A 26730-nucleotide genomic window follows, 5' to 3' on the forward strand; every position below is an offset into this window, starting at 1 on the left:
GAAACAGGGTGGCAGACACCAGCGCGCTCCATTCAGTCACCGAAGTGGGGCATGGAGGGAGTGAGTCAGTCAGGAGATGTTCTGAGGACGTTTTCAAGAAGCAAGAATACGATCTAAATAATACTGGAGTATGGTCGAACAGATCAACTGATAATGTTGCTTATAATTACTATACATCATAAAACATCTTTTATACCGAAACTTAAAATAAGTATACATCAGAAAACATCTTTTATACAGAAAGCCAAATCACCAAGCAATGCAAGGAATGGAACTAAATGAAGACAACGCCGTGAAGTCAAAACTAACTCTTCTGTTGTGATTTCCAATATATTTTCTCCCACACTACCATACCCCCACCAGAAATATCTGCTCATGGTACATAATGTCAAAAAATAATGTTTATTCGTGCCATTGGAGCAGCTAGCAACGAATGATATGCTCACATTTATGATGTTATTGTGGCTATGATCATAAACGGAGTGCCCCAAATAAGACCCGAAATAATTTACTCATGGGACTTCTCTGAATTGAATGGAAATAACAGGTGTGCGATGTACGATAGGACAGTACGAGAAGACGCATAACGCGAATACGTGAATGTTTTGTTCCAGACCGCACACAAGGGAAGAGCTTTTCATCAAAAAAACATAATGGAAGAGCGTATCCAGGATGGCGAACATACATTGACACAATTCTTACACATGTGCATGCCCAAATTCAGAGTCGTAGCTTAGAGAACTGTACATCGTGGTTAATGGACATGCCCCGTACCATTTACATGTTCTGTATACCGGAAAAACTTGCCAAAATTTCCAAAGGCACCTTCAGCAGTTCGCCAGAAACAAAAAAGAAGCATCACGACCAGATCGAAGCTTCTCATACACCATTCCAGCTCATTATTTGAGGATCCGCAACACGGGCAGCATACTGGCAAGCAAAACATAAACAACAATTGGTACCCAAAAAATTCTGCAATGTGCAAATCATTCAACTTCTGCATTATGTGAGCTAGTAAAAGTTTTGGAATTCCAGGTAGTACTTGAGAGTATTGGATGCGCCAAACTGGTGAAATATGGAAGATGTTATACTTTGATTGTACCGAACTATTTATATTCATTAATAAGTTGCTTCCCTTTGAGATGTGTATATGTATTCAAAATCAAAATATAAAGGGTTTTTTTTTTTAGATAGCTGCATATGGTGTTGTGTGAATTGCCAAATTGAGCAGACTTGTGTGAATTGGACCATTAGAGGAGGGAGGAGGGATCCAGGCACTTATTTGCTTCTTGGGTTGAATATGGCCTCTTTTTTGTTTTTTTCATACACATACGTATCACATACTACATATACCTATCCTTTTTTGTCAAAAATCTTGGGTATACATCTGAATACCCTTGACTCTAACTAGGGCGCCAGTATGGTAATTAGTAACTGACTGTCTGAAAGACTGAAAGATTCACTAGTCCACTATATTTCAGATCATACCAATGGATGAACCAATAAGAACTATAAATCAAGGAAACAGAGATCATCATTTTTCAGTGCATAAACATGTAGGCAACAAAAAGGCATGAAGAACCTTATGAAAGAACAAGACAGCCTAGTTTAAAACTCAACCAACCCAGGAGCAACTATCTGGTTTTCTTAATTAAGAACAAATAGGCAGTTAGGCACCCAAATTCGCCTCAACAAGGATTTGGACCTGGGTGGTCTAGGCATACATCCACGACCTCGACCAACTGAGCTAGGCTCAGTTCCCAAGATAGCCAAGTTTAAACAAGCATTGTACAGAACCATGGTCCTAGTTAAACGCCTTTTGAATGGTTTGTATCTTACAAGCACTTGTTACCACTTGGGAATAAAATTCGTTGTTAAATCCTCATCTTAGGACATATGACATATCAGCATTTTAATGGAGTGAATAAACATGTAAAATGCTACACCTGATTCATTCCCATTTATATGTTGAGTATTACTGCTTTCATCAATCAGAAATTCACAACACCCAGATCTGCTAGATGGTGAAGACTTTTGAAGTTCAAAAAAATGTGTAATGCATCAGGTCTAACAAAAGATACATAAAGCATATCAGCTGGGTTTAAGCCTGCTAGTGAGCTTCAGACAACTTTCTCCCCACTAATGTCAGCAGGGGAGCTGATCCCAAGTGGAATATCAAACTAGCAATTCTACTTTGGTCACACTAAGCCAGTTTTCCTTCCATCCTATGTGTGTACCACCTACCATGACTCCATGATTTATGCCCAGGTAAAAGAATCAGTACGTGGTAACTTGGCTACGGTGAAACTTGTAGGTACGCTTTGTTCTTTCTGTTTGTCCTCAAGAGTTAGCAGGCTATGCTTCCAGATAGACTGGATTGGAACACCAATCGCAATAATCGAGATTCAAGTAAATGTAGAAGGCAGAGCTCGGAATTAGTGAGTGTGAAATATAAAAGGACAGCACAAATCTAGCATATGAAGTCAAGAAAACTAAAAGTTTGGCAGTTGACACCACAAAAAGGTATGTACAATTTTACAATTAGCTCAATGAAAGCAAAGGATGGTTTCACAGAAACCACTTTTCTCTCTATGCCCACAAAAATTAACACATAGAGTTCAAGTGTGCAATGATGAAATCAACAGTTTCTTGCTACAAAGACATCAACTTTGAAGGAAGATGCTATTTTAAAGGATTATATACAACAAATTATAAAATGAAGCAAAAACCATACCAGCGAAGGTGTCTTTATGGCTCGGGACTTCTAACTTTGATCTCCATTAATTTCTCAACAGGTTGTCTGCATATGGGGCATTTATCTGTCTGAAACCTTAGAGTTTTTGCACATTCACTGCACATGCACTGGGCAACACAGGACCAATCAGATCAGCCAATTTAAGGCATGTAAGTTAGATCTGGCAAAAGCAAAACTACAGATGTAGGCTATAGACTATGGTGAATCAGGTACTTACCAAATGCCTACATGGAAAAACAGCTGTGTCCCTTGGCTCTGTCAAGCAGATGACACATTCTTTCCCCATATCACTATCATCTGTGTTGGGAACATCAGCTTCAGTCGAGTTGACAATCCCATAAATTTCTTGTAGCTCATACTTCTCGCCATCACTCCACAACATTTGCTTGACAACTTTAACTCGAAGGTCATTGTGATGCTTCTCTATAACAGCAAGAGTAATTTGTGCCCTAGTGGAGTTAGGCTGGTGACTTTCCTCTGGAGGTGGACAAGCTTCTGCATAAACTACCAGTGGGAATACTTCTCCAGAAGGATTTGAAAGCTCATCCAGAGAAAAGAATCCCAAATCAACACCAGATCCAGAGGTCTGGACAAACTTTTGAGCCAATCCTTTCTGGAAAGGTATCTTTGTAGGTGTTTGTAATTCTGGATATACTGAAGAGAAAGTACAGTTTTTTCCTTCCTTGCCAAAGTAATAAATAGTTATGCTGCAAAGGACAAGAGCAAGTTTAACTATGGTCTCCAAACAATAACTATAGATGGAAAATGACTAAACGATTTGGTCAGATATCAAAACAGTCCAAAAACTTTCCTAGAAAATGAATTTTATATACTCTCTCCATCCCAAAATATAAGCATAAAACAGTCCAAAAACTTTCCTAGAAAATGAATTTTATATACTCTCTCCATCCCAAAATATAAGCATTTTTAGCATAGTGACAAGTCAAACAATTTAAACTTTGACTATTAATAGCAAAAATATAAAAAAGATCAATCATATAAAATTGGTGTTACTAAATTTATCATTAAACAAACTATCATAATATGCAACTCATTTTATTTAAAACATATTACTTTTATAGATATTGTTGATTAAAATAGCATATCGGAGACCGTGTCATAGTCCAAAAATACTTATAGTTTGGGACGGAGGGAATAACTAGTTTAAGCTTAATTGAGACTCCAGTAAAATGCTCCACGTGGTGCAGTAGTACAAAATGGAAATGTTAAAATAACCTGAATAAAATATTACATAGGTACCGAGGTTGAACACCTAATGCTAAGTCTGCAACTGATGCATATTTCAGACATACATAATGATAGAGCAGCTAACTTCTCACTATGGTTGTTAAATTTTAAATGATTTTAGGGGTTTGCTTCAGGTTAGGATTACACTACTTGAGGTTTCCTCTTCTTATCCTTATTCCTCTGATTCATATTTATTATTAAAGTGAAGGACCGGTTCCCATTTACAATGCCTCAACAGTAAAGAGCAGGAAGATGCTTGGTATCTAGAATTTGATATATCAAAAGAGATTTCCAACTTCGCATAGCTCATCAGCTCCAGCTTTAGCTTTGAAAATCTCTGGAAGAATTTGCTCTTTTTTTTTTTGGGTCTCAAATAAACTAAATCCTACAGTTCAATTCTCAGCTAGAATTAGGTACACAATTCAAAACAACTCCCAAGAAATTTGAGACACGATCGCTGTTTCAGAGCTCAAGACCCCCCCCCCCCCCCCCACCCCCAATCCACGATCCCGGCCTCACCTGCCGTCGGTCACGGCGTCGAAGGTGAAGGCGACGAGGCGTCGGTCGGGGTCCGTGACGTCGGGCACGAGCCGGATGGTGTCCTTGTGCAGGTTGACGTCGTTCTTCACCTTCCGCGCCTGCTGGTGCTCCACGAACTCGGGCGGCGGCCCCGTCAGCGCGGGCTGCTCCGGGTGCGGCGGGCGCGGCGCGGGGTGCCATGGGCCGTGGTAGGCGTGCGGGGGCGGCGGGTGGTGGTAGTAGTACGAGGAGGACGAGGTGGCGTGGTGCGGCGGCGGCGGAGGCCGGTAGGGGTGCTGGTGGTGGTGGTGCGGCGGGGGAGGCGGTGGCGGCGGGTGGTAGTGGTGGTGCGGCGGCGGAGGAGGGGGCGGTGGGTAGGTGTAGTAGTGGTGCGGCGGCGGCGGCGGAGGCGGCGGGGGCCGGGCCGCGTAGTACTCGTCGCGGCGGCGCCGGCTGGTGGAGGACGAGCCACCCATGGCTCACCTGGTGGATTCGCCGCGTGGAGGTGGAGGAAGGAAGCGAGGAAGAAGAAGAAGATGAGGTTTGCTTAGGCGCGTCGCGTTGTGGGGGGAGCAGGAGCAGCGCGTGCGCGCGGTGGTGTTGACGCGAGGGGAGGGGTGGAAGAGGACTCGGCCACACGGAGGATTGACTCGCGCGGGGTGCGGCGGTTTCGCGTGTGTCGGGGGGGCCGTTCCGAATTTTTCTCTCCTCTCTCCGGAGATCGCGACGAGCGATCGCGCTCGGGAGCGGCAGGTGAGGTGGGTGGTGATGTCGCCGTGCCGTGGTGGTGGCGCGGACTGTGGATGGAAGGAGAGAGATGGAGCTTTTTCTTTTTTTTTTCTTTCTCCTTTTTCTTTTTGGTGCCTGACTGTCGTCGGCTCGTCGTTATTGACCGGTGGCCAAAGTGTGATGATGGAGTTAAAGAATACTCCATCGTACTGTACTGCTCGCTCCGTCCTATAATATAAAAGATTTTATTTGCACTGTTTAACCACTTATCTTATTAAAAAATGTGCAAATATAAAAGCCGAAAAGTTATGCTTAAAATACTTTAGATAATAAAGTAAATAAAAAAAAATAATTCTTATTTTTTTTAATAAGACGAATAGTCGAACAGTGCAAGCAAAATATCAAAATCTTTTGTATTAGGGACGGAGGGAGTAGATTAGCTAAATGCCTAACTACTCCTGCATCTAATCCTCTACCTGAATATGTGGGTCACTTAGGATAATGGCACAACGGGCCATTGAGCACAATAATGTTATGATGTGATTCTGTGATTGTGAATAGGTTTTCTGTTTGAGACTCAATGTTGAAAGACATTAGTACTGATGTACTGTAGTAGATAATGGTACAACGCGCCATTGAGCGCAATAATGTCACATTGGAGGCTCGACCTGTATGATACGTCTGTTTCTTCAGCATGCAGCTCAGCTATATCTTTGTCAATAAAAGAAAAATGTGCTTCTTTATCTTTTGTAAATATGAAGCTGCTTTTTGGAAAAGTGAACAGAACAGCCTTTGAGAAGTCAGGACAGGAGTGGAAGTTCTACTGTTAATAAGCCATATATTTACAAAAACATAAGCCTACAGAGAGATACTACTGGTCAGCAAACGCACGACAGCTGATCTTCATTGTGCTACACGGATAAGTCCAGATGGTCAACCCGCCAGCCTCTGATGTAGAACGTTCCAACAATCAACCCAAAACCAGCAATTTTGCAGACTTCAGGTTCTGACTTCTGACCGCACCATTTACTAAGCGTGATGCAGCTAGCCAGCAATTTGGCAATCTGATCTTCAGAAAGTTATACAGCTGGGTGAGATTGGATCCAAATTTTCGTTCGCATTGCATCAAGCCGTCAACCATTCCAGAAGTGGCCAAAGACAACACAATTACACAGCTCCTCGTAGGTCACGCTCTTCATAGTTGCTGTGCCATGAGTAACAAAATATCCTCCTTGGTTCTTCAGTTCCAGTTTATGCCACAGAAGATTGATATCAAACTATACTAATCTCATCCCAACCCAAGCACAATATTGGTCTGGGTTATAGAACTCTTCTTACTGCACCGTACTGCAAGTTGTTGACAATAATCAAGGTCACAGCATCTAGTCGGCTGTAAGCCTGTAAACTCTGAAGTTTTTTTGAAATGGCCCTCTTCTTCTAAAACAAAGGGGAAAAAGGCAGGCTTAGCTTCATATTAACAAAGACTAGCAGCAAAGGAAGAAGTACCTTGTGGATGATACCATCATAACCAAATATGTGGCGTACATAACCTCAGGCACCATATCTCCTTAGAACTTTGCTTAGTGCTGGCATCACATTGTATGCTTGATAAGACCTTCTCAGCTCGATGATTGAGCCCACCTGAACAATCATTTTCATATAGTTTCATTATCCAAACACATGTTCATCACGCACATGTCCCATTTGATCAAAGAAAAAAAATATTTAATGTCCATAAGTAAATGAAGGTAGAAAAGGGCTAGAACACCTAATGCAGCAGCAGAAAATAAGCAGCACACTAATAGAATTCTTTATAGTTGATATGCATTTTTGTTTTTAAACAAAAATAATAAAAAGAAAATGCAACGTAGAGGGAAATGAACACAAACTTTGAGCTATCCATGTAAAATGAAATTGTGGATGGAAGAACACATCGGTACGGTAACTATCTATAGGCAGGTAAGCATATTAATTATTTAGTGGCAAAGAACTAGCACATTTGCCAAGTTCACTGCTAATATGATTACGGCTGGAAATGATTCCTATACTGCATAGGCTCAAGCTTTTCATTTAAGATTTTAAGGAAACAAAATCTTCAGTTGTTTTGTTCTTTTCAATAAAAAAATCGTGTGCTTTTACTTTCTAAATATATTTCCTAGATTTATAAATTATGCATAGCAGTGGGCTCTGCATTATGGAACAACTTGCAATAATGTGCTAAACTGCATAAACATAATATTTAATTACATAATATTCATCTCTCAAAGGTCAAAATCACCCAGCCTTCCTCCATAAGTACAACAAATAGTACATCAAACAGAGATTCTAATGGCATTTTTTATGGGTGTGGGCCTGTGGGGAGCAGGAATGCATTGTGGGGACAGCTAGGAGGGCTTAACTTGACAGAGCGAAAGGCCTTAAGCCCTAAATCATCTAATACACCATTTGGATTTTATCAATATTTTTAAGAAGATCAAAAGGCAGAAACATTGAAAAAACAAAATACAGAAGGTCAACATTGGAAGTGTGCATAATCAGCTAAAATCCCTAGTCACTTGACCAAGTTTAAGTTCATTTAGAATTTCAGATTCAGGCACCTAGAAGATATTCAGAGAAAACACATGTAAAAAGGCCAATACTTGGAAAAAATAGCACCATGAAAAGAGATAATTAACTATTTGCCATTATTACAAGTGACACTTAAGGATTTGCCACTGGACCCAGATGTCATAGACTGCGAGTGGCAAATCCTTAATTGCCACATCTTAAAAGTGGCAAATAGTTAACTAAGAATATGATTGAAAATGCAATTCAACATCAATCTTCTTCATGGTGACAAATGATAATGAAGAATATAATTGAGATGCACTCACAATAATCAATACCGACGTGAAACCTATAGAAAATCCCTCATTTATCTGCCTGAGATATCGGTCAAGTAATAAAGAGGAAGTCGCCAACAAGCTCAGCAATATACCCCCTGGAATTCAAGGAAAGAAACACTTTTTAAAAATAAGAAAAAACATAAAGCAAAACAGAGGAAAGTTTGGCCATGCTACAAGTTCTCGTGAAGGCCACCTACCCCAGAAACGTGTAGATGTTTGTATTTTTGTAAGATACTCTACTGTTGCTCTTCCAGGCTTTATCTTCGGTACTCTAGCACTCATTTTATTCAGGTAGTCAGATATCTCTTTTGGCAAGTTTGCCTGCAGTGAATAATGTGTAGATTAAGCTATATTTGATAAGGCATGTGCAAATAAAATCATGAAAAGAAAATAAAAGAATATTATCTTCCTGAAAATGTTGAGAACATGAGTTCTGATATCAAAATTACATCACAAATATCTGTCATGTTTTTGAAGATCTACAAGAGCATTGTTAAGAAAAGTTTTGTATGTGATACTAGGTTCAACAGTTAGATTATGCATAGTTGTTGGTCCCCAGGGGATTCGTTGTCCCCCATAAAAAAATCTGATGAATCAACATAAGCGATGATTAAAAAATTCCAAAATGATTCATGGATGTAGCATGAGTAGCTCTGTGTAAAGAAAAATATAAAACTCAAGTTTTTTCCTACATGTCAAGATACAAAAGGAAAAGTCTTACTGCTACTGCTACTTCATGGTGAACAATACCGTGATGTATGCTTGTCCTTTCTGTATCTCAACATCTAGACAATTTGAATTTTTTTTTGTAGGTTTAAAGGACTCTGTGTGCTACATCCACAATTCATTATGGAATTTTTTAAACAATGCATTCTCTAAGGGGGTCGGCCAGGTTCCGCAGGCACCAAAACAAGGTCACGAGCAACTATAAGAGAACATCACCACAAGATAATAGAAGGAATATTGGTATAATGACTGTATCCTGAAAAATAAAATAGTTAGACAGTTATTAAGATGAGAAAGTAACTTACAATGTCAAAAATATTGAAGACGAAGACAAGAAATGCATATGTCAAATAATAAACCCATGGACCACCACCAACTGAAGTCTTTGGATTCAACGTTTCCTTCAAACTTTCCCAAAATTGCGTACCAAAAATGCTGGAGAAATTCCAAAATCAGAATGGAAATTTTAACCAAAACATACCCAAAAAATAAACACAATGAATTACCTGGCCATAATGCTTGGAAAAGCTAATAAGTATGAGGTGGTAAGCAAAGGCTGCATCCCAGTTGGATTTATGTTAAAAGGGATATATGGCTCTACCTCTGTAACTGGGGAGCTCTCACTCCTACAAAAGAATGATCAAATATAAGATAAGTAAAAGGATTGAGAAAACCATAAAGCGTAGTATTAGCACAAATAGGTGATGATGGAGTAGCCTTTGCTAGGTCAATCCACATCCAACCATATCATTGAGCCATATAACCATGCCAGGCTGCAGCTAAAAATACCGGTAGAAGGGTGCTGTTAAATTGTTTAGAAATTAGAACTTAAGCAGAATATAACAAACTGGAGTTTTCAAATAACATAAATAGATGTTTCAAACAAAAGGTTTGCAGTTAATGTGATAAAGTATATTCTGTTTGGGCATTTGGGCAACATGAAAGGTTCTTATGTGCAGCTTGTGTGGATAATGTTCTTATGTGCTCCATGCAAAAATAGCATTCAAAAGTACATGATAATAAAAATGAGTGTAGAGTTGATTTTATCATTACCTTGCACCAGAAGCCAATTTAAATCCATAGTACTGAAGCTTTATCTTCCTACACCCTTCAGTCACCAGTACTGCTCCCATGGTAACCAAAATAAAAGTCCCAGCTATCCCCAAGATGTAGGGCCAACAGCTGTACCAATTTCCTGTTTCGAAAGGCATATCAAATAAAAGAAAATAACACTAGAAGTCTCAGCATATCAGCTGTCTGTGTACATACTGTATATGACCGAAAGAAATTAGGAGTTACATTTTCGGTCTCTTTTCTCCAAATGTTTATCTGATCCATCTTGGTAAACAAGTTATTGTATTGTAGAAACTGGTGAAGTGTTTTAAGACTTAAAATTCTAGTTCGTATATACACGTTACTGACAAAAATGTCAACATTATATCTTCATGAACTGGCTAGTGCCCAAATGATCGTGCAAACAAACCTTAACATTGCACGATGCATATTATGTTATGCTCAGCTAGAGAAATGGAGCTCAGGTAGATCAGCTAAGATAACACTACTGACGAGGTTATAACAGACACAACCATCCAAGATTTTTAAGTGCAAAATAAGATTTCACCATCCTGTAATGATTTAATAGAAGATGAAAAGGGATAATTCCATATATATCATTAACAATATGTCTGAGCCTAGATATCCCATTGAAAACCGATTCCAGATATGACTGTACTGTATCAAAACATTACCCTTTTCTACCCTTGTTGATCAAATTTTACCCCTTTGCTCTCATTTTTTAATTTCTCTGAATAATGACTAACATATCTCTAAACTAGCCATTGGTCATTGGAGGATAGATGAGGTCGTTCTCTCCAGTCAGCTATGGAAAAGTGCAATAGAAAACAGAGGAAACTGATAGAGAAGGGGTAAAATGGTCTTTGCACATCCTGGGAATGATTTGACTGATGGAATTTTGTCTGCAATGAAATAAAAGGGTAAAGTATTGTACTTGTATGATAACAGCACATCCCTGGTTTGGCAAAATTTGAGTGGCATAATGGAATTATCCATTCTACTCAGACCATGTTGCTTCTTATTTATTTGAGCAACAGTTATGCCAAGCTGTAATGAAATTCAATCCTTTAAAGGAGTTACAATCCAACAATGAGTTTTGGTTGGCAACACAATGTGAGGCACCAAACAGGCAGATAAAAAAAATCAAAGTATAAGATCATCATAGATGACAATGCAGTTTGGAAAAGTGCCTTGAAATACTCCACCTACCACAAAACTTCCGCAAAGAGATATAAGAAGATGCAAGGATAATAAATTCAGTACATACACATCATTATCATTAGAATTTACTGGTCGCATCCAACTCAAAGGAGTAAAACTTAGCAGTTGAAAAGTTGCAATTAGTGTCGTGAAAGATTACCTGAAAATTGAGTTAACATCTTGTGGAGTGTGTCTGTATAACCAGTCAATATTCCCACACAGATAATCAAGGAAGAGCCATGTCCTGGATGCAAAGGCATAGAAGAAAATATAAGAACAAAAGTTCCAACCAAGTACAAGAAAATATGCACTAAATGGATAACAACCATCATTTTATGCTTTTACTTTACAAGATCATTTACGTGAATCGCAATCATAGAGATATATGGTAAAGAAATCATGCCAGCATGCATGTTTTCATGTCCAACAGCTGAGTTTAGTCTTAAAGTTTGGATATGGCATAATATGCCATATTGAATACAGCTTTAACACAGTATAATCAAAGCATGCAGAGATGATGCTAGAATACCAAATCCAAGATTCCGATATACATGATATAGAGTATTACCAAATCCAGATTCCGATATAGTGTCACAGATCCATGTCATTGTCATTGCACCAAGAACAAGGAAAAGGCTTGTTATCATTACATGCTTAACTCTGAAAGATTAAAAAAAGGTATAGGTAAAGAAATACTGATGAGCATCCTTCCAGTCCAAACAAATTATTATTAGTAAAGCTTTTTCTCCATATAGAGCTAACATACTGTCACCTGTAACTTGCAGCATATATAGAATATTGCAGTGAGTAGCATGACACTGTAAAAGCCGCCACAAGTGCAAAACCCAGCGACAGCCACCAACTAGAACATCAAAATAACCAGACTTAAAATTTAAAAGTAGATGAATGTTGAGAAAGAAAATAAAAGATCCCCTTTTCAAATAATTCAGTTCAAGAAAGAGAACTCGACTCACATATAGCCTTTGATCTTCTCATGTCCATCTAACCCTTCCTTTCGTAGTTTTTCAAGTGATGGAAGAACATGACAGAGAACCTAAAAATCACAATTTGTTACTATCACCAAATACTGAGAAAAGCTTTAGTACGACGTTAGAAGCAACTGATGCAAAACGCTCTTAAAGAGCAAAAACGAACACACTCTAGAATAAAAGAACTAAGGCTCAGTTTGCAACAGGTTATTGAGCGGATTGCTGCTACTTGAGACATACGTTGCCATTGGAAAACAAAAGAGCAGGACCAAACAAGGGATAAAATAGAACCTGCATGACAATAGATGCTGAAATCTGATGACTGATTCCGAGCTGGAAAAATGACAGCTTCAATTCGGATGAAAAATCACCGAGGTCATCTGCACAACCGAAAGAGCACCGCACATTCTTCAAACAGTTCACGAAGGCCATCAAAATGATCAAACGACCGCGCACTTTCATACACTACAGCTAGCACGAACTAATATTCTCGGAGGACTGTAAAGGGAAGAGACCTGCAGGAAGGGGCGCAAAGCTGAGGTAGGAATCGGGGATGAGCCGTCGGTCGAACCCGGGAAGCGGGACGAAGTAGCCGACGCGGCTGAGCAGGATGAGCACGGCCGTGACGGCCAGCCGCCGGCGAATCTCGCTGCGGAAGAGCGCCTCCGCCGCGCTCTCCGCCACGGCCCCCAGCCGCGCCAGGTCCAGGAACCTGTTCCGGTACCCCGCCGCCTTCCTCGCCCTGCCCCCCACCTCGCCACCCTCGCCCGCAGGCCCTACGGGGGACGCCGCGGCGGCGGACAGCGCGGAAGCCCTGGCGGCATGGAGACGGCGGCGGCGAGGCGAGGGAGCCTGCCGCCTCGTCGTGCCCACGAGGAGGTGGCCGCCGTCGTGGTGCAGGCGAAGTGGTGGGCGCGTTGGGGCGAGGCGGAGCGGTGGGGAGGAGAGGGAGAGCGCGCGGCTGGGCGCAAGCAGGAGGGAGAGTGAGTGCGGCATGGCGGCGATGCCGCGGCGGTGGCCGAGCTGCCGCCGTCGCGCTCTGCCGGCCGATGGGATTGCAAAATCCGGCGGTGCTACGCCTTCACGTCGGTGTGGTTTCTCTCGCGGGCCCGTGTGCCACCGGCCCGGGCCGGCCTGGCACGGCCCAGTGGGCCTCGTGCCGAATCGTCATGCTCGCGTGCGCAGCACGTGACTCCGTGAGTCCGTGACCATACGAACGCCACACAGACCGAGCACGCACGTCGCAGCACGGCACAGGCAGCCGAGCACGTGTCGCGCGCGCGCGCATGGCGGCTCCGGTGGCCTCCGCCTCCGCCTCCTGCTTCGCCCCGCGCAGCGACCATGGCGGCGGCTGGTCCTACGGCGGGACGAGAGGGGTGCCGTCGCCGCGGCGTGGCGCGGCGAGGCGGCTTCGGCGCGTCCTGGCGCGAAGCGGCGGCGGCGGAGGAGGAGGAGGAGGAGGAGAGGGGAGGGGGATACTGGACCCGCTCGCTACGCCTTTGCAGATTCTGGGACTCGACGCCTCGGCCTCCTACACCGCCGCGCAGCTCAAGGCGGCCTTCCGCGCCCGGGTAGTGTACCGCTCCCTCCCCCCCTTCGCCTTGTTTGCTGCTTATTATGTGCAAGGTGCTCAATTCTTAGTAACTCTCAAGGGTGCCTTATCAGCTTTTGTTGTTGTTGAGCCGGAGTGATGGTTCACATCCGAAGAAGCTAGCCCATCTCCATTGTTAAAGTACGACAATCATACTAAACTTGTATGCTTGATATTACTGTTTGGTCTTGGAGGAGGGTATACAACAACACAACCTTTCCAATATCTTAAGATTGTGTCTGTGCAAAGTCATGTCCCAAAAAAAACTGTAAAATTGATCTGAATCGCGTAGGCATGGTGTTTTTCCTAAATCGCAAGCTACAGGTTCTGTTACAACTTGCAACACTAGGCCCCAGTGACTTGACATTGTTAGTTTCTGTTACAGGTAAAGGAATTCCATCCAGATGTTTGCAAGGACACAGAGAATGCAGATCTAATAATGAGAAGAGTTCTTGAGGCCTATGAGGTAATTGTGCTAACTAAATGTGTATTTTGTGCAAGTGGACGTGAGTTGCTGGCAGTACTACTCCATCCATTTCATATTAAGACGTTTTAGCTTTTTTCTTAGTCTTCATATTAAGACGTTTTAGCTTTTCTCTTAGTTAAACTTTTTTTAAGTTTAACCAAGTTTGTAGAAAAACATGGTGATATCTTCGACATACAATCAAAATATACTCAATCTTAAGATTTAATGAGACTAATTTGATGTTGTAGATGTTGCTATATTTTTCAATAAACTTGATCAAACTTAAAAAAAGTTTGGCTTAGGAAAAAGTCAAAGCAACTTATAATATGAAACTGAGGGAGTAAAGGTAAAGGTAAACATCATGGAACGATCACAACCGACAGCGTTCGTGTGGTCTTTGATTGTCTCTGAAAATGTTACCTTTTGAAATTTTTAGTGTACAGCTGGATGAGTGCCAGATTGATCTTCCTAATGCATATTATTTTTTTTTATGGTTAAACTTTTCCCCCTGCTATTTATAAGCCGCTGTTATTACATTGATCTGTTTGTTGTACAGATATTATCTGGTAACCAAGGAATGATGATCGAAAGGTAGAAAATACTTCCATAGCTGTGTAATGAATATATGGTTCAATGCTGATGAATTAAATTTGAAAATATACTGTTCATTCCTTTTTTTCAGAATATTCGGGATTCAAATTTTTTTTGCAGAAATATACCGTCGATCTCGCACAACCGTTGTGCGAAAATGATGTGACGTGACGTGACATCGCGGGCGTTATCGTGTTGGGAAAGTGCGAGACCGCGCAGTCTCACAGAATAGAAGAGAATTCGGTCTCGCTGAACCAATCAGCGATACCAGATTTCAAAATGGCTAATTAGTAATTAATTATCATGATTAATTAATTAATCGCTAATCACAATAATTAATCACTAATTATTATTATTTATTAGTTAATAGTTAATTAGGTCATTAGTCACCGTTTGAGCGTTGGGACGGTGTCGCTGTCTGTTTCAGCGAGACCGTTCGGTCTCGCTTCTCCCTTCCGCAAGACCGCGCGGTCTCGTGTTGTAGCCGTGCGATACCGCCTGCGACGTCACGCCCACGTCATTTTCGCGCAACGGTTGTGCGAGATCGACGGTATATTTTTGCAAAAAATTTTGCATCCCGAATATTCCTGAAAAAAATAAATGAATGATCAGTATATTTTCAAATTCAATTCCAATGCTGATAGGGTTAGCTTTTTGTGTAGCTACACTACTCTTGTATCTCTGACTACCCTAACTTGGGGTTTCCCATATAAACTTCAAAGTGGATGGTAGATTGGGTCTTAAAGATTTTGATCATGGCGATCTAGATATATTCTGACCGTAGTGAGTGAAATATGATTAATACTGTCATTATTTATAATTGAACACTACATATCTAGTGGAATTCTGGAACCCATGCTTAATGGTTGGTTGAAGATGAACAGGATAATGCTACGCTTGAAGTGGTTTTCCCTATGAATAACTTATGAGAAAAGAATAAATACTACTAAAGTATAGTGGTTACGCAGATGGTCCAATAGTACATATTGAAAGGTTGATTGATCATGGTTGTTCCTATTGGGGTATAATTATGAACATCTGTTGGCATGAGGCCCAATGGGTGTCTCAAAAGATACAATAGAACTCTTGCCTGCATACATTGCGGGAAAGACCAACTGACATGTTCATGTATTACACTGATGCAGGAATAATGTTGATCCATTTGATGAACCTGAGTGCGCAGCTTGTGACATATTTGTGAATGAACTTCTATGCATTGGCACTGGTACCTTTTGAATTCATGTTCTTTCATTTTGTTGGTTTCCAAACTCTGTTTTACCCTGCTGTTGACCACAGTTGGTGTCAAGGATGAGGTCTGAAGTACACAATTACTCTGATAGCTGTTAAGTGGTGTTTCAGGGGAAAACATGTGTTAATTGATATGCCAGAACAAAACACCTTTTACCCGTATCGATTTAATTGTAACCAGAGCACATTATGTTCACTTCTTAACATATACAAAGTTATAATGTAGTATGTTTTATAAAGTTGGTTTGGTGTAAATTACATAGACATGTTTTGGCAACTTGATCTGAGAAAGACAACCATTGCATCTTTTGCAGGATGCCCGTATTCTTGTGTTAAAAGGGCACCTCACGCGTTTGCATTTGCCGATGACACTGGTACAGCACATGCATCATCTCAAGGTATGCTGATCATTGCCACCTTGCTTAACTGAGAGGGAGCGTGCTTGGTATGTTCCTAGTTTACTGCCAAATGTTGCAACTTGTAAGCAGTGGATTTGTAAGAGCTTCATGCTTTTCTGATAATAGAAATTGGAAAGGCAGATCTGCTTTTCTGTTTCGAAAAAACAAAGTTGTTTCTCTTGTGCTCTTTGAAATTAATCTAACCTTTGTTTCAGGTCACTATGATGACTACAATGTCCAACTTGCTGTTGGGCAGTGTCCAAGAAAGTGCATATACTATGTCACGCCCTGCCAACGTACTATTTTGGAGGAAATTCTTGCAAGGTAAATATTAAGCTCTGCGAACTGAGACAGCCATATTGATTGCCATGGGAAATACAGTAGTTGTGTAGCATTTATCATTTCTACTCATTGTGGGCATTGCGTAGTTTCACTTACCATGAAGTTTGTCTATAATTATCTGTTATTTACCATGATAGAATAAAAAAGTTTGAGTAATTAATTATTGAAACAGGCTATTCTATGTTTTAGCAATTCCTTAGGCCTTACTAAAGTTTTAGCCATTACAAAAACAAAGATCTTTGTATGTAATTTAGAACCGCGTTGATCCAACTACTCCCTCCGGTCATTAATATATGATGCTTTCAACACTAATTTTAGCGTGAAAAACGTCAAATATGTTAATGACCGGAGGGAATAATTGACAAGAAAGAAGGTCGGCAAATGAGCGAAAGCGCAAAGCTTATCGTTCAGGTTTTGATCCTGATCAGAGATGAGCGAAAGCGCAAAGCACTTACCCTGATAGAGTATTAATGCACTTGCCACACTATGATTAGGGACACTATCTATACATTCCCCACACTATGATTAGGGACACTATCTATACATTCCCTATTGATGAAGATGCCACTCGTGCTAATCTCTCTCTCACACGTTCACAGTGTGTTGATGACTCCATACGACCTCTCTGAAGCAGCAGTTCTGGATTCTCTCTTATCAAAAGCAATGTTTGAGAATAACAGGTACAAGAAGCCGAAAAGAGAAACAAAATCGTCTTCTGATTATGTTGACTGGATGTGATCCACTCTATAGCACAGTTAGAGGGTTTAAGATGTATTATGTAAATATTATTGTAGGGCAAACCGTGAGTGGTAGTTGTTTGCTTCAACTATTAAGGGCTTGTTTGGATAGGTGGAATAACATCAACCCCTTCAGAATGGGATCGAAATTGACTAAATTCCTGCCAATCCGAAGGGATTCTGGGACATTTTGGTTTTGCTACTCTACCAAAATTATTTTTGATAGGGTAGCAAACCAAACAAACCATTAAATTTTGCCCCTACCAAAACTTTGGCCTTTACCCATATATTGGTCTCTTGATGCAATTAACCCAAACTCCAAATTAACCCAAACTTTACGCTACCTTGTACTACAGTAAGGCCGTGTTTAGTTCATCCCTAACTACCTCAAACTTCTAACTTTCCATCACATCACATCCAAAACTTTCCTACACACGTAACTTTTTTTACAAACTTCCAACTTTTTTCAGGAAATAAACACACCCTAACTCGCTAAGGATTTGGTACCACCAAAATTTGTTAGGGTATCAAACCAAAACAACCTTCTAATTCTACCTATCCATACAAGCTCTAAATGGAAAAGATTATATAATCAAACCACAACCTTCTGAGCTCAACTTCCGTTTCGTTTTTCTTCGAACACATTTGGTACTGGCGTCCTGCAACCAGTTATATTTTGAACCGAATTTTCTATTCCAGTGTTTTTCATCAAAACTTGCATGTTGTCCGTTTTGATGCTGATAACAATCCTTCTTCAAAAACAACATAAGTTCACCATTCGTCGTGCACATTCAGCACACGTCTCTCAAAGTAATGCCTTTTTTTTACTCACAATTAAAATGTATTTTTTTCAAATGTATAAAAGAATATTTAAAATATGAATTTTATCGAAATATGAAAAATTAAAACAGTCTAATCAAGCTTATCGTTCCTGTTGTTTGAAGACCATATAAGAAAACAGAAGGAAAAAAAACTAAAGTTGGCATTTCAAAAATAAAAATTGGGTCATTGTAGTCAGGAAAGTCATAAAAAAATACATAATTTTAAACCAAACAAAGTAGTCAAAAGTAAAAATGGTTTATGTTCTTTCCATGGTATTAATGCATATGATTCTACTCATTGCAATTTAATTGTTACTATTTTAAAATATTTCTATGAAAGACCTTTGAAACAAAGGAATAAATTCTATATTTTTTATAAAAAAAAATCTATGGAAGAGTAATCCTATATAAATTTTGGAGAAAATTTAGCAAGAGCTTCAACCTCTTTGAAAATTTCTTGTATTCCATTCAAATGTCCATTCCTATGTTTTTTCTGTGTTTTGCAAACATTTGTTTTATGCTTGCATTCATATTTGAATCATTTTTTTTCTGTTGCTCTATTTTTTAAAGAGCAAAGCAAATCCACATGACCTATCACTCGCCCGACAGATCCATGCCGTAGATCTCATCAGCAGGTTGGTTAGTATGACGCGGCAGCCATCCGGCCGTCCCTTCCCGAACGAAACGGGCAAGTCAGAAATGCGCTGCACCGGTGCACCCTCAAACGGTCGTCTCGTCTCCGCGAGTTCAAAAATCAAATCCGCTCCTCCCATTTCCCCTCTCCCCCAAACTCCTCCTCGTCTCCTCCTCCGCTCCCCCAACCAAATCCCCAATTCCGCACCACCCCGAGCGCGGCGACGGAAGCAGATCGCGGCGATGGAAGCAGATCCGGCCCCATCCTCGACGCCGCCGCCCTCCTCCCCGGCGCCCGCGGCTTCTCCGTCCCGGCATCCTCCAGGTACGCGCGTGCTTCGTGGTTCCGTGAGGGGCGGGTGGAGGAATGGGTGGGCTAGGGTTTTTTGTGGGTTCGTGTCTCAAGGTGTGTCCTGACTCTTTTTTTTGGCAGGTGAGGAAGGAGGAGGGGCTGAGCGCGTGGAGGTGGAGGAGTACGTGGATCCCCCGAGCCCAGATTGCTGCGGCGGAGCCGACCCGGACCATGCGCCGCCGCCTTCGCCGAAAGGTTGGGTGCCTTGTCCTGTAGCGTATAAGCGATTATTAGGGCTTAATTTTTGTTTGTCTCATGGTGCGGCGAGGGCTTGTTTTGTATTCTGTCTCATGGTGGCAAAATGTCAGGTGAGGAGCCGGTGGTGAGCGCTGAGGAGGAGCAGGCGGCGGTTGCAGGAGGTGAAGGGGAGGCTCTTCGCAGCTTCTTGGAGGTGGGAAATTTTGGTGTTCTTGCTCAAAGATCTGTTAGGTTTTCTGTACTCCGTGCTTTGTTTCTGATTTGTAGGGTTCTATTTCTTGAAGGAATTTGGAGACCAAGGGGATGATTCCCTTATTCCGTCACCGAAGCTGAAGCAGATAAACACCCCTGACCGCCTCGCTGCTCTTCGTTTTCTTGGTACACCTTGCACAATGAAATATACTTTTTACCTTGCTCATGGAGGTTATCTGCATCTAGAGTCATGATTGGTATGTGTGTTGTAGGGGGAAAGTATAACAGCTTGTTAGAGAGGTACAAGCAGCAGGTGGCTAAGTGTGCCGAGGAGTGTGCGCCGAGGTACGATGGCTTGAAGAAGAAGTACGCAGATGAGTGTGCAGAACGGCGACGATTATACAATGAGCTCATTGAACTGAGGGGTAACATCAGGGTTTTTTGTCGATGCCGCCCTCTAAGCACTGCTGAGATCTCCAATGGGTGTTCATCTATAGTTCAGATCGATCCATCCCATGAGACTGAGCTGCAGTTTGTTCCATCTGATAAAGACAGGAAGGCTTTTAAGTTTGATCATGTTTTTGGACCATCTGACAATCAAGGTATGATAATTTGCTTTTCTTTGTACAGTCCATTTACATATTCTGTGGGAAGATACAAAAAACATCGTGTCAAATACTATAATTATACTGCAATCATAGTTTGGTTGAACAGAAGACATTTTCTCTGTTTCTTACGGCACATCTTGGGACATGATTATATGTTGAAAGATATGAATCATATTCTGTTTCTTTAATGCACTATGATCAATGTTTTTCTTTCAGAGACTGTCTTTGCTGAAAGCTTGCCTGTTGTGCGGTCTGTCATGGACGGTTTCAACGTATGCATCTTTGCATATGGACAAACTGGAACTGGGAAAACCTTCACCATGGAAGGGATTCCAGAGGATAGGGGTGTTAACTACAGAGCATTGGAAGAATTATTCAGGTTGTCTGAAGAAAGAAGCTCTTCTGTTGCCTACACATTTGCTGTGAGCATTTTGGAAGTCTATAATGAAAAAATCAGGGATCTTCTAGATGAAAGCTCTGAGCAAACAGGAAGAAAGTATATTTCCTTTGTCCCATTTATTTGATAGTATCCATTTAATACTGATTTGTAATTAATCTATTCAATTTTAACACACAATATCCTTGTTCTATGCAAAGATTGGACATAAAGCAAACTGCTGATGGAACACAAGAGGTGGCTGGTTTGATTGAAGCTCCAATTTATACTATAGATGGTGTTTGGGAGAAACTGAAAGTTGGAGCTAAAAATAGATCGGTTGGAGCAACTAGTGCCAATGAACTAAGCAGCCGCTCTCATAGGTGAGGCTTTTTGTGTTTCATTGACAGTATCCCTTTAAAGTAATTTAACTTATATATTAGAATTTGCTGCTATTTTTCAATGTTGATAATAGATCATCCTCAATTAAAAGTGTGCTTCTACAACGTTATTGTAATGATAATCTGATGATGGTATTTGTGGTTCTGTTCTATATGCAGCTTGGTTAAGGTTACCGTCAGGAGTGAGCATCTGGTGACAGGGCAAAAGTGGAGGAGCCATATCTGGTTGGTCGACCTAGCTGGAAGTGAGCGTGTGAATAAAACAGAAGTAGAAGGGGACAGGCTAAAGGAGTCACAGTTCATAAACAAGTCGCTCTCTGCTTTGGGCGATGTTATTTCTGCCCTTGCCTCAAAAAATGCACACATTCCTTATAGGTCAGTAATATTTAATATCTATAGAATTAAACATCTGTATTGTCCAGCTACTTCAAGAACTATAGCTTCATCTCAGTCTCACCACTGTTTACCTTTTTCTGTCAATAGAAATTCCAAGTTGACTCATCTGCTCCAAAGCTCTTTAGGTAAGTTCAATTTTTCTGGTACCAATTGTTCTTAAAAATTCTTTTATTGAATTAGCAAATTAGCAAGTAGATAGATTACTCATGATGGTTGGCTTGTACAGGTGGGGATTGCAAGACACTCATGTTCGTGCAGATAAGTCCAAGTTCTGCAGACTCGGGAGAGACTCTCTGCTCACTTAACTTTGCTAGTAGAGTTAGAGCTATAGATCATGGCCCTGCTCGTAAACAAGCAGATCCAGCTGAAACTTTTAAGCTCAAGCAGATGGTAATTTGATTCTTTCAATACTAAAAAATTACGATGCAACTTAACTGATACTAACTGGAAACATCATTTCAGACAGAGAAAATTCGTCATGAGGAGAAGGAAAATGCAAAGTTACTTGAAAGCTTGCAACTGACGCAGCTTAAGTATGCTTCTCGAGAGAATGTCATCAAGACACTTCAAGAGAAGGTATGTTGGCTAGATTCATTGTTATTCTCTTGGATGGCCTTGCATATCTTATGAAACAAAATGCTAGCAAATAACCCGACGAATATTGTGAACAGATAAGGGAGGCTGAACAAACGTCCAAAACTTATCAGCAGCGGGTAAGTAGGATAACCACTTCTGTTTAATTCATCAGAGACCAGATTCTGCATGCATTTGAATATTCTTATCTGTGCGTGCATTTTCTTTTGTACAGGTTAGAGAGCTAGAAAATGAATTAGCCAATGAGAAGAAGGCTGCCAGGGATACAGCTAGATCAACAAAGCCACCACTTGCTCCTATGAGGCAGAGACCACCTCTTGGAAGAATTGGCAATCACATTCCACCTAAGGCTCCTCTTAGACTGAGGCTCAGTAAAGCACCCACAATTCAAAATAAAGAGAACATTCCTGTCATGATGAACAAAGGATCCTCTGGGGCTGATACCAGCAAGGCTGTTGCTGGCAAGGCACGGCGAGTTTCTCTGACTCCTGTGATTCGACACATACCTCTGCAGCCCAAGAGGCGATCCTCACTCGCGGTACTACCAACCCAGAGAGAACAGCTGTCCATATTTCCTGATAAGAGATCAGTGTCCCGTCTGTCCCATATTCAGATGCCAAGGAGATCAATTGCAACATTTAATTCAATTCCAGCAACACCATTAGCAGCTGCTGCACATAAACAGGTTGATGGCACCCCAGAAGCACGGCAATTGAGGAGAATCGAGTTCAGCAGTAGCAAGTTCAGAAGCCCTCCAGCGCTGGCCAGGTTCAACTCAAGGAATAACGCCTTGTCACCTCAGCAGAAGCTGCGGCTAGCATCTGGCTCAGGAAATGCCAGCAAAATATGCTTCAGTGTTCAGAAGAGAGTGATCCTAGGTTCACCTGCTCCAGTGAAAAGCAGTCTGCTCTCTGGTACTGGCATCTTCAATCCAGCTCTGCGCGAGAAAATGATGGCGGCGAAAATAGGGAATGCGCAGCGCGTGTTCAACACCAACAGGAGGAAGTCTGTCCTCTGAAGTACCTTTTCCAGACCAGAACTGAAGACCAATGTTTGGATGTTCAAACAGTGATGCAGAGTAGGAATGTTGACGATTACTTTGTTTAACCCGTTGAAAGCCATCCATCTGTACTCGTGGCTTTGTGTTGATAAAATGTCTGTGATAAGGGTTGTACCCATTCATCAGTTCTTTTCTTAAAATGATTGATGTTAGTGTTCCTTGATATTTTTTTATTGTATAAATTCGTTACAGTTGCAGTAATCCGGTTGGTACAGACCATCTGTTACAACTAGGTAGTGATCTTGGAAAGTTGGAATTATGCGTGTGAATTTTTGGAATCATGCTTGATCAGTACTATTATCATTCGTTCATTGCACAAAATGTGCCAGTACTGAGTAAAAGATCACATAATCAACTGTGTAGATAATCCATAGATATTACTTGTGTAGTACTGAAATCATGATGTTAGTATTCAACATAATCACTGAAATCATGATGTTACAGTATTGAGCTTGGTTAGATTGAATAATGTTCAGACTTGTTGCCTTCCAATAAACTGGTGAAAATTCAAACATCGTGGTTCAAAAGAATTACAGTGGTACAATAAAAAAAGAAGGGCCCTATCATCCAAAAGCTCCAGAACAGTTAAACACAATCTGAAGCACAATTGTTTACTCTTGAAAGAATTTCTAGTGGTCCTAACCCTTGGTGAAAAATGTAGGATGTAAAATCAAGTTGGTCAGCTACATCCTTGGAGAGCCTGACTGCTGTACCGCATCAGCTCGCTCTTGCAAGACTCGTCAATGCTACTGTTGCGACTCAAATCTTTAGCGCTATTGACGCCGTGAACTTGTTGAATAGGTCTATCTATTACAAGAACCATTGTTTCTTTTTCCAATTGCAAGCAGTAGCTTCCGAACGTCTCTAAATCCACTTTCAGCCTGAAGTCCAGATTGAACAACAAATCCAGCTCAAGTCGGTTCATCTCTACTGTGCTGATTCCCCCAACTCTAGCATAGAATGCATTGTTGAAAAACCTGCAAGAAATGTATTCAGAAAGTTATTGGGAAGCAATGTATGTAATATCTAAGATTTATCAAAGGCGTAGATCATGCTACAGCGTACTACAAAGCAGATGCATATATAATGTAACTGAATAGCAGATGAAGGGAATTCTTACGCATCATCTGTAAATTTGGCAGCAACCACCACAGATGTAATTAGCAAGCGATGAACGCTAAGGGACGTCATGTACACATGTGGCTGCTGTAGATATCTCTCCATGTAGATGAGGGCCAACACAAAGCAAGATGGGCTGCACTCTGAGTACTTGAAGATGCGCTCTGCATAAAGCTTTATACTAAGATCTGGAGCCCTGTGACCATGAAAGATGGTGCTTGAATCCTTTATCTTATTGGAATCTAGTAAGTCTTCATTCTTCTGAACTGATCTATCAAGATAAGCCGCCAGAAGCAACAGAACCTTGGGGTATTCAGTGTTGTTTTTCTTTGACTGTGATACTGTCAAACCCAACGACAGGTAGCTCTCTTCATGTCTGTCGCTTTCATCAGTTGTGAATGTCCCCATACCCATATCCAGACATTAGAACTGCAAAAGATAATGAAGTTGTTACCCAACAAATTTTCAGTTCAACAAAAAGTTCATAAGGTCAAGATGCAACTAATGAAAAAAAAAACTTGCCTCATTTTATAAATTAACATAAAAAAAATGAAGGATGTGAGATTTCGATAACCCAGTTAAGTTGCATAGGCCATGGAATTGCAAAAAAAGAATACGTAGGATGAAGAGACAACAAAAGATTTTCGAGGTCTCCAAGTGCTTCCATAAAATAGGCAATTAGCTTTCTATAACACGCAATATACTCATAGTGCAATTTCCAAGTCGACAAACTCTGAAATATGTGGCCAAGTAGCACAAAAAATGCAACAGCACGAAGCTGTTTCATAGTAATCACTAATCAACGATGTCAACTACTAGTAGTCGGGTTTCATACCCACTTTGGCACATTATTGATTATTTTCGCCTCTCCCATGATCTCATCCTGACTTCCTGAAAAAAAAAATCCTACTATTTGGTATATTTTACCTCATTTATAAATCCAAATCACAGTAAAAAAAAACGAAACGGGTAAAGATTTGGCAGGGAATAGCTGCGCGATGCCTCTGCGCCCAAATCTATTCCAAGAACTTCGCCCAATCACACGCCAACAGGTAAAACTTCTGCTTCTTGCACGCACCTAAATTGGTCCGAAATCGACTAAAAGAAGCAGGAATACAACGAACTGGGAAGAAGAGACACGAAAGCCAGGATCGCATCTAAAACCCAAATGCCGCAGATTTGAGCTATAGCTCTGTAAGCTCAGATCTAACACTAATCGAGAAAGGGAAGAGAAGGGAGGGAGTTGAAGGGATGCATATGGATTCTTACAGCTCGCTCGAGCTTCAGCTTGTGGTAGTCTGTGGGGGAGGATTTGCCTTTGAGGCTTCAGGCTTGCGCTCGGGCCTCTCGCACTCTTCGACTCTTCCTCCTTTTGGGAAGAGCAAGCAAGCTGCTGCTCCTTGGATGCTGAAACCTGGAAGAGCAAAGATGCAGGATGTAAGAGAGCGAGAGGGAGAGAGAGAGAGAGGAGAATTCTTTTCTTTTTATTTTTATCTGCAACATATGGCATAATGGCATGTCATCATCTGCTGACACTGATAGTAACATTAGCGTGGCTTCTCTTTATCTTGTAACCTGCTAATCTACCGTCATCTTACTAGTAACCTGCCAAGTAGTAGTATTCCCCTTTTCTTTTACGCATTTGACTTTTATATACACATGCAAAAATTTGCAAATATATAAAAATATATATCATGTTCAGAATACTTTTAGTACTAAAGCGAATCATAACAAAATAAACAATAATTACATTTTTTTATATAATAAGATAAATGGTTAAAATCATATAAAAATCAACGACATAAAGAAACGTAAGGAGTATTGGTTTTTTCAAAACAGGGGCCACCACATACTCTCGTATTAACATACATACCAGGGGTTTATAAAACCGATGGAAACCGGCGGAATTCTCAGACTAGATCAAAATACAAACCACCTAGTTTTTCGATTAAGTTCAAAAAAAATCCAAACTAAAATTTAAAATTTTAGAGAGATTTGTATGGATTTTATTGGTTTTTGTCAGTTTATCAATGGTTTTCGTACAATCCCAAGGTATAGATCATGAGCAGTTTTTATCTGATAATGAATACATTCACCTCTATAAGACGTACCCATACATATTCTACCCATCTTCGAGGGAGTGAGCATATTCTACCCTACTCAATACATCAGAAATATTCTTAAGCGAAAGAAACAAAATTCACGTCTCAAAATTGAGAATTTCTTTTGCCAATACACACGAAAATTAATACGCTTCCCATAAAACTCATGCGTTGCAAACTTGCAAAAACGAGTGTGGAAAGCAAGGCGCATTGTTCCTACCTTTGTTACTGTCCTGGTTGTGATGATGCGATATCGCCTGCCGGTGATACAGAGGATCAGAGGAGGGTGGGCAAAGGAGCACGCAAGGTTTATTAGGGGAACGGCCACTCAGCTAGGGCTTTCACTAATCACTAGTACCTATCATTAGCCAGATCTGCTG

The 26730-nt window shown here is 40.9% G+C and overlaps 5 protein-coding genes across 8 annotated transcripts; 2 read left to right on the top strand and 3 right to left on the bottom strand.

The window, feature by feature from the left end:
- Nucleotides 1-629: 629 nt before the first annotated feature.
- LOC127774756 (probable E3 ubiquitin-protein ligase LUL4) lies at nt 630-5330 on the bottom strand. Its single transcript, XM_052301050.1, has 4 exons — nt 4523-5330; nt 2973-3462; nt 2735-2862; nt 630-930 (listed from the first exon to the last, which is right to left on the bottom strand). The coding sequence occupies exons 1-3, from the start codon at nt 4996-4998 to the stop codon at nt 2749-2751; spliced, it is 1080 nt and encodes a 359-aa protein (XP_052157010.1). The 5' UTR covers nt 4999-5330; the 3' UTR covers nt 630-930; nt 2735-2748.
- Nucleotides 5331-5771: 441 nt separating this feature from the next.
- Nucleotides 5772-13201, bottom strand: LOC127773626 (preprotein translocase subunit SCY2, chloroplastic). Of its 3 annotated transcripts, none has more exons than XM_052299761.1 (13): nt 12641-13201; nt 12417-12505; nt 12111-12190; nt 11909-11998; nt 11705-11796; nt 11297-11380; nt 9916-10057; nt 9369-9488; nt 9168-9297; nt 8334-8457; nt 8125-8231; nt 6758-6892; nt 5772-6598 (listed from the first exon to the last, which is right to left on the bottom strand). In XM_052299761.1, the coding sequence occupies exons 1-12, from the start codon at nt 13119-13121 to the stop codon at nt 6803-6805; spliced, it is 1629 nt and encodes a 542-aa protein (XP_052155721.1). In that variant the 5' UTR covers nt 13122-13201; the 3' UTR covers nt 5772-6598; nt 6758-6802. The 3 variants fall into 3 exon arrangements, with proteins under 3 accessions (XP_052155721.1, XP_052155720.1, XP_052155719.1); XM_052299760.1 differs by having other exon boundaries at nt 5773-6685; XM_052299759.1 differs by having other exon boundaries at nt 5775-6688.
- A 154-nt stretch (nt 13202-13355) lies between these two features.
- Nucleotides 13356-17587, top strand: LOC127773627 (uncharacterized). Its single transcript, XM_052299762.1, has 7 exons — nt 13356-13696; nt 14102-14182; nt 14739-14773; nt 15919-15998; nt 16336-16419; nt 16635-16743; nt 17361-17587. Exons 1-7 carry the CDS (start codon nt 13412-13414, stop codon nt 17497-17499), a joined length of 813 nt encoding a protein of 270 aa, XP_052155722.1. The 5' UTR covers nt 13356-13411; the 3' UTR covers nt 17500-17587.
- Nucleotides 17588-18986: 1399 nt separating this feature from the next.
- On the top strand, nt 18987-23294 carry LOC127773760 (kinesin-like protein KIN-14J). The gene is made up of 13 exons (XM_052299933.1): nt 18987-19277; nt 19386-19499; nt 19613-19695; nt 19787-19880; nt 19967-20296; nt 20519-20798; nt 20900-21061; nt 21239-21454; nt 21563-21600; nt 21702-21865; nt 21938-22051; nt 22147-22188; nt 22284-23294. The coding sequence occupies exons 1-13, from the start codon at nt 19019-19021 to the stop codon at nt 23085-23087; spliced, it is 2700 nt and encodes an 899-aa protein (XP_052155893.1). The 5' UTR covers nt 18987-19018; the 3' UTR covers nt 23088-23294.
- A 209-nt stretch (nt 23295-23503) lies between these two features.
- Nucleotides 23504-26674, bottom strand: LOC127773761 (cyclin-P3-1). Of its 2 annotated transcripts, none has more exons than XM_052299935.1 (4): nt 25518-25761; nt 25084-25139; nt 24250-24677; nt 23504-24106 (listed from the first exon to the last, which is right to left on the bottom strand). In XM_052299935.1, exons 3-4 carry the CDS (start codon nt 24660-24662, stop codon nt 23809-23811), a joined length of 711 nt encoding a protein of 236 aa, XP_052155895.1. In that variant the 5' UTR covers nt 24663-24677; nt 25084-25139; nt 25518-25761; the 3' UTR covers nt 23504-23808. The 2 variants fall into 2 exon arrangements, with proteins under 2 accessions (XP_052155895.1, XP_052155894.1); XM_052299934.1 differs by lacking the exon at nt 25084-25139 and adding an exon at nt 26571-26674 and having other exon boundaries at nt 23509-24106; nt 25518-25662.
- Nucleotides 26675-26730: the final 56 nt, after the last annotated feature.

Source organism: Oryza glaberrima, chromosome 5, assembly GCF_000147395.1.
Source record: "Oryza glaberrima chromosome 5, OglaRS2, whole genome shotgun sequence".
Classification (NCBI taxonomy): domain Eukaryota; kingdom Viridiplantae; phylum Streptophyta; class Magnoliopsida; order Poales; family Poaceae; genus Oryza; species Oryza glaberrima.